Genomic DNA, 7,443 nt, shown 5'->3' with positions numbered 1-7,443 from the left:
TTTAAGCTTTGAACATTCCCAACATGATGTTCCCATTTATATGGGCCCAATAGTTCTATCAGTGTACTTCTTTAGAGTTTCAATCAAAAACTTTTGTAGAGTGAGAATTAGACCATCTACCCAAATTGCAAATGAGAGGTCCGCTGGACTTGGAGAGAGGGTTTGTTAGGCAACCTAGGAGAAAAATAAAGCCGAGTGATGTCATTCTATGATTCTAGCCCAACATGATCGGGCCAGTACATATTGGTTTATAAAAAATCTGGTGTTGAACTGCTGATGCTGGAGATGATATATCTATAGGTTATAGCTAGGCATTCAATATTTGGCTTGCATATTGTAATCCGTGGTGGACTATTGAGGATTGTTTCAAAATTAGATCAACATCTCTACTAGACAATTCTTTTGATCATTTCCTCACCCAGACCTCCTCCTTCCAGGGACTGGAGTAAAGTTAATAGAAATGGTGTTTTTTTGTTAACATCAAACTATTAGAGTGGGAGTTGTACATTTTTAGACCCCTTAAAACATAAGTTGATTAATCTAGTTATTTAGCCAAGTGATTACTTAGGTAAATTATTCAATTCTAGGTTAACACAAGTAAATCATATCATGTAAACAATACAGAAAATAAAGAATACGACGATATGATAACTCAGGAGAATCAAACCGGTAAAAAACCTGGAGAGGATTTAACCTAGCTATCCTCAAGGTAAAACAGATCCATTATGAAAGAATTGAAGTTTTACAATAGTGACTTAGACCACTAACATTCTATTGCTATCTTGAGTAGAAAACTTACTACCACAACCACGTGACAACTCCGAGTCCACGGACGACTTCTTTCTTGGATTCACAGCAACTACAAGTACTCCCACTTGTGTTTTTCTTTAAGCTCTTTATGTAGCAATTGAAACGATCACCAAACTCTTGATATCAATCTTGATCTTGATAACCCTAAGTATGTATGAAGGCAAATATCTCTATATATCACAAGAGATTCATACACACAGCATAAACAACAACATAAAAATGTGGTTAGGGTTTTTCTTTTTATATTTAAGGCAAAATATAAAACCCTACATGTCATATGGGTTTGGGTTGAGTTGGAAAATTCTGCAGAAAAACATTTTGCACGAGCTTCAATCAATCGAGTCTAATTTTCGATCGATCAAGCCTTGCAGAAAGTGAATAGTAATTTTCTGCAATCACTCGATTCCAACTTTACAATCAACATACTTTGGGCAGCCTAAATCTAGACTCTAAGTTTTGACCATTATTTGCCAACATTACATATTGAAATTCTAAAACATTTAGAACCTAACAAGAGTCATGAGAATCATAGTTACAATTAACCACCATATCTATGGGAAAACTCATTCCAGGATCAGCCTTCAACGTTTACAATGTTCTTCATTAAAGACTCTTTTTTGAGTTCAACATTAAAGACTGAAAAAGTCTCACTTCTAACAATGTATAGGCCCTATAGGGTATTATGTCATTTAAAATTTAAAATTACATTATCAATTTATGGATATTCAATATATGAACAACAAAAATGTTTTACATCCAAATGAAAAAAGTTTTACTGTTGAAATCATCTGCAGAACTGTCATAAACATTTCCAGCCGCCCCGGGTTCAAAGTTCAAACTGTGCACAGAAAGTCATGTTAAAATCAGACAAATTAATAGTGGCATAACTTAAGTAACAAGTCGCATATGGGGTTGTCTTCAATTTCCTTAGTAAAAAATCAATGCACGTAACCTCAAATCATGGGAGAACTAGACTACCATTAGTTCGTCTCAACCTCACACGTTGTTAAATTGAATAAAGAACAAAAGTCTATTGAACATAACACTATTAGGCTATTAGCCATTCTAGACAACCCGCTGTTGTAAAATACACCGAGTTCCTCAGCTACATGCTTCTCCTACGTAACAAATAATGATACAGTCGCAATGAAAAGTCCAAGCTTGCTCCCAACAAAAAAATAAATAATATAATAATAATAAAGAAGAAGAAGAAAAGTCCAAGTCTAGTTTCCCCGTATGGACTGCCTTGAAATCCGCAACCGCGTATAAGCCTATATATATAGCCAACCAAGTTCTTCGGATTATCACCATTCACCATCATACCACGTACACATACTTGTTAGTTCTTATATACCACCAATTTAAAGCAACGATTTTATACAATGATGAAAACTCTGGCACTCTACGGCCTCACCTTGGCCTTCTTTTTCCTATCTGGTATGCCTCCTCACTAATTACTATTTACAGCATCACACCCTCTCTCTCTCTCTCTCTCTCTCTCTCTCTCTCTATAGAAGTGCTTAATATACAGCCAAAAGAATCACAAAATTCTAGGTTGCTACAAGTCATTCATCACACTGGCAGTTTTGGTTTGCCCCTTTCTTCATCATATGGGAACTTACACAATAAACTCATGAAACCTCACTAATAAGGCATAGAGTTCACGCATATTCTTCTTATCACGGCTCATATTTATTTACTTTTGATAGTTATTCCTATAATTGCAGCCCGTCGAATTATAACCATGCATCATCATGATACGTGTGATCTACACGTTAAAATTAACGTTGCATCTCCTACTTATATTTGCTGCTTACAATACAGGTTTTATTTTCATGTTCAAAATGGTGACGAAGATTTTGGTTATATACATTCCATGCAGGTGCTCACTCTGCTAGAATAACTTTCACAAACAACTGTCCATATACCGTTTGGCCAGGAACCTTAACTTCAGATCAAAAACCGCAATTATCAACTACTGGGTTTGAGTTAGCATCTACAGCATCCTCAGCAATAGATGTCCAAGCTCCATGGAAAGGCCGATTCTGGGCCCGAACCCTATGCTCCACAGATAGCTCGGGAAGGTTCAGTTGCGCTACTGCAGAATGTAGCTCTGGTCAAGTTTCATGCAATGGTAACGGTGCAGTTCCGCCAGCTTCTTTGGTAGAAATCAACATAGCCGCCGATGGTGGAATGGACTTCTATGATGTTAGCCTTGTAGATGGGTTCAACTTGCCTGTTTCAGTAGCCACACAAGGCGGAACTGGCGAATGCAAGGCCTCAAGCTGTCCAGCCAACGTGAACGCGGCTTGCCCAGCAGAGCTGCAAGTGAAAGGGTCTGATGGGAGCGTTATTGCTTGCAAGAGTGCATGTATCGCTTTCAATGAACCACAATATTGTTGCACTGGCGCATATGACAAGCCTGAAACATGTCCACCCACAAACTACTCTCAGATCTTTGAGCAGCAATGTCCTCAAGCTTATAGCTATGCTTATGACGATCAGAACAGCACATTTACTTGCTCTGGTGCACCCAACTACGTTATCACTTTCTGTCCATAAATTAGGGAGTGGAATTATGCGTTCCCTTCTCTTTAATTAGTAATAAGAAGCTGATAAGTTTCATGTACTAAGGCACATGTATGTTTGTGTCAATGAAATAAATATTTGAATAAAACGTAACAAATTAATATCCTCACAAGAGGCTTTTGTCATCCTTACATTTACTATATACGTGCACCCTTCCAATTCCCCTTTAACTTTAATTTTACCGGATGACTCATCCTTAAAGCAAGGATATCTTCATAGTGTATACTATTGATCGCATGCAAGGTTATCTCTAGTTGAATTAATTGAAATTAATTTCATATCAAAAGAACAAAGTTTATTTCTAAACTAGTTTGGAAATAAACTCATCAAACTTCTTACACACACACACGTGTACATATATATATATATATATATATATGATTTTCTTGAAATTTTGCAAGCATGAATGATATAATAAAAATATGTAATTCAACGGTTAGATTTTCAAAATTCACACTCAATATAAAAATATATGAGGATTTTAAAGGGTTTCTCTCCAAACTAATTTGAAAGGAAACTATGTTCATGTCAAAATCTCATGGTTTGATTTTCAGACAAACAAGGAAATTAAAAATTATCATAAAATCATATAATCTTTAATTTGGCTTTTTTAAAATTAAAAGTTAAAAATCATCTATAATATTAATAAGCGGATTCCCCTATTTCGTCTTCAATTTTTGGCATACCAAAATACACTCATACAAATTTTGAAATAACATACCCTTTAGTTTAATTTTTTTTCCTACAAAAAAAAAAAGCAAAAAATGTTAAAACAGTAATGCTATCTCATGTACAATAGGATTAAAAAAAAAATTCGTTATTCTCACCACCCATTTGTATTCAAATGGCTTATTTCTATCTGTATTTGTTATCTATTTAAATTCAAATACTTCAAATGTCTTTATTAAAAAAATATATACAAAATTACTTCTTCCAAAATTTTTAAAAGAGTAATACTATCTCATGTATAAAAGGGGGGACAAAACCGTTATTCTCACAACTCATTCATATTCAAGTGTCTGATTCCTACCTATATTTGTTATCTATTTGTATTCAAATACTTCAATTATTTTCATAAAAAAATTACAAAATTACTTCTTCAAAAAAAAAAAAAAAAATTCACTACCTCACGTAAAAACTACTCATTCTTATCCCAAAATATATTTTTCCCTTTTTTTTTTCAAAATTCTTTAAAACATTCCAAAATTTTTGTTGTCTAAATTCTATATAGTTATTGCAAATCTCCATCCATCCACACTAACGTATATCATACTTTTTTTGCTTAAATTCAAAATTTTTTGCTTATCGCAATTCTTACCCTAATCAATAAATTCAAATGTCCCATTGCATTTCAACTTCTTATGTTTTCCTATCTCATTTTTAAACATTATTCCACATTATTTTACCTCTTTATTTCTTTTTTTAAGAAAATACACACGGTTATTTATATACGACTTTTAAACATTATAAAACTAAACTAGAAAAAACAAAAACAAAAATAAAAAAGAGCATTATTGCATGCGCAAAGCGTGTGTAATGAGTTTAGTAAAGATAATAATCTGATTAGTAAGTAGCTAAAAAGTGGCTTTTAAACTTGTAATTATCCTTAAAAAAAATCAGAAAATCAAGCTAAGATTGCGCAAACAACAAAATTGGAGATTTCCTAGGACACTAGTGTCGATTGTGTCTAGCATCCTATCAAATTCGAATTTTGGCAACTCTTACAAACTCAAACACTCAGTACTCAGTAACGTGCATGAGGATTAAAACAAGTTAAAAAACTTCTAGAAGGATGAAAAGGAGGGAAATTTAAACCATACAACCCATTGACCCACCCCTATAAATAGCGCCTCATTGAATGATAGTGGCTTTTATTTACACTATTCGAATAAATAAAAAATGTATTGTAATATAATGTCTAATTTTTTCTCTAAAATTTTTTTGCAGTTAATTTATTCTCCCTAAAAATTAAACAATTTCTATTCAATCTAATTAAGTGCACTTCAGTCCAATTTGGTGCACTTGGTCAATTTTGATCCCCTTCAATCCATTTTCAAGTTTAGCTTAAAAATTCATTTTTTTTCCTTAATTTTTGGGTTGAAAAGTATGAAATTTTATTATATTTGGGCTAAACTCTTTAGTTTTGAGATAAAAAATACAAAGCAAATAGCTATTAAAAATTAGAAATATGAGCCCTAAAAATGCTATAAAAATAATAAATATTCAAAATTCTTATTCAATCCACATTGGTTTTATTTGGTCCACTCTGTCCAATAAATTATATTCGATCAATTCAGTTTTATCCAGTCCACTTTGGTCTTATTCGGTCCATTCAATCCGTATTGGCCCTATTCGGTCCACATTGGTCCTATTTAATTTGTCCATTTCGGTCTTACTCGGTCCACTTTGATCCTATTCGATTCATTCTTTCCATTTTGGTTCACCTCAGTCCTATTCACACATTAATATTTATCATCATAAAAAGTGGAGATCCTTCCAACATGGACGTTTAAAAATAATAATAAAACCATGACAACTTTTAAATGGTAAGTCTGAGAAATAGAGTAAGTAATTTTTCTGAGTTGAGTATAAAAATCTGTCCAACTTGTCAAAAAAAAACAAAAACCTGTCCAACCCGAGAACCGATCTAAAACCCAATAAAATCGACCTGAATTTTCGGGTTGGGTTGAGTTTCAGCTAGGCAAACCCGCTTTCTATTGGGTTGGGTTGCAAGTCACAGTGAACCCAATTCGACTTGACCTAATACCACTCCTACTTATGGGTGTGGGGGGCAAAGACCAAGGTTTTAGTCTCAAAAAATGAGTTTCACATATATATACACTTAGATTAGGTTAAAGTAGTATTCTATTTGAGAGCAAAAAAAAAAAAAAAATGTTATGTCACAACATTTTCACAATTTCTCCTTTAATTTGACGTTGATTAAATCCAATATTTTAAAAGGTTTGAGTACAACCATAAAATTTTTAAAATGTTTCAATTCAACCGGTCATGAGTGTGTTATTTATTTTTATTTTTTTAGGGAGTTTTCAATTTATAGCGTTCGCTTCTAATGATAGTTTTTTTATTATCAGACCAAAACACCAATCAATTTTTCGTGTAGGTAGAGATTAAATCTCAGATCTCTTATTCAACCACCAGAGACTTTACCAGTTGTGCTAACTAAAACCCACAAGTTATGAGTGCGTTATTATTAACAAAAAGTAGTGGAAATCCATCCAAATAGTAATTATAACTTATCTTGAACAAAATGCTTTCAAATAACATTTTGGCACATCAAAAAAAAGTTCACAAAATAATTGTAAAAATCTTATGGATAAATAAATTTTTAACTTTAATCTTTTGGTGATTTTTTTATAAATAAAATACAACTTTATATTTATATGACAAGTATTTTAATGCCCAAATAAGTACTTTCGTTAACAATATCTTGCTGAAGAGACAATTTAACTAATGTTAGTGCTTTATCTAAAACTTTTTAAAAGTTTATGATGTACTCCCTTGTCCCATATTATTATGTCTCTATTTCATTTTGAAAATTTGTACACTTTTATGTGAAAAAAAAAAAAAAAAAAAAAAAAAAAAAGGTGCCATAAATAAAGTTTGCTTAAAATGTTGGATATTGTTTTGGAGAAAATGTTAGATTTTCTAAACATTCCTAACAAAATGGGATGGAGAGAATAATTTGAAACCACTCACTAATCAACAAAGAGAATTGAGATAGGTTCAAGTTACACCTTTTTTAAACCATTGGATTTAAGTAGATCCAATAGTCAAAAAAAGACCCTCATTAATGCTAATATTTAGATTAGAATCTCATTAATTATCCCTCATTTATTATATTTTATATTTAACTCTAAACCCAAAAAAAAGTGTTATATTTGACTCTCTCTCTCTCTCTCTCTCTACGTTTCTCTCTCTATCTCTTTCTCCTCCACCATTGTTCCACCTCCATGGATAGATTGCCGGCAGAAGAAGGAAAAAAAAAAATGGAAATGCTTAAGAAGCGAATTCCGGAACAGCTGC

At 32.6% G+C, this 7,443-nt stretch overlaps 1 protein-coding gene across 1 annotated transcript; it reads left to right on the top strand.

The window, feature by feature from the left end:
• Positions 1 to 2,137: 2,137 nt before the first annotated feature.
• Positions 2,138 to 3,506, top strand: LOC115953526 (thaumatin-like protein 1). Its single transcript, XM_031071238.1, has 2 exons — positions 2,138 to 2,247; positions 2,693 to 3,506. The coding sequence occupies exons 1-2, from the start codon at positions 2,193 to 2,195 to the stop codon at positions 3,370 to 3,372; spliced, it is 735 nt and encodes a 244-aa protein (XP_030927098.1). The 5' UTR covers positions 2,138 to 2,192; the 3' UTR covers positions 3,373 to 3,506.
• The last annotated feature ends 3,937 nt before the right edge of the window (positions 3,507 to 7,443 follow it).

This window comes from Quercus lobata, chromosome 7, assembly GCF_001633185.2.
Source record: "Quercus lobata isolate SW786 chromosome 7, ValleyOak3.0 Primary Assembly, whole genome shotgun sequence".
In the NCBI taxonomy this organism is placed as follows: domain Eukaryota; kingdom Viridiplantae; phylum Streptophyta; class Magnoliopsida; order Fagales; family Fagaceae; genus Quercus; species Quercus lobata.
This window is presented reverse-complemented; position numbering and strand designations above follow the sequence as displayed.

Coding starts and splice junctions, on each gene's coding strand:
- LOC115953526 (XM_031071238.1), top strand. CDS start 2,193: ATGATGAAAACTCTGGCACTCTACGGCCTCACCTTGGCCTTCTTTTTC. Junction 2,248..2,692: donor GGCCTTCTTTTTCCTATCTG/GTATGCCTCCTC, acceptor CATTCCATGCAG/GTGCTCACTCTGCTAGAATA.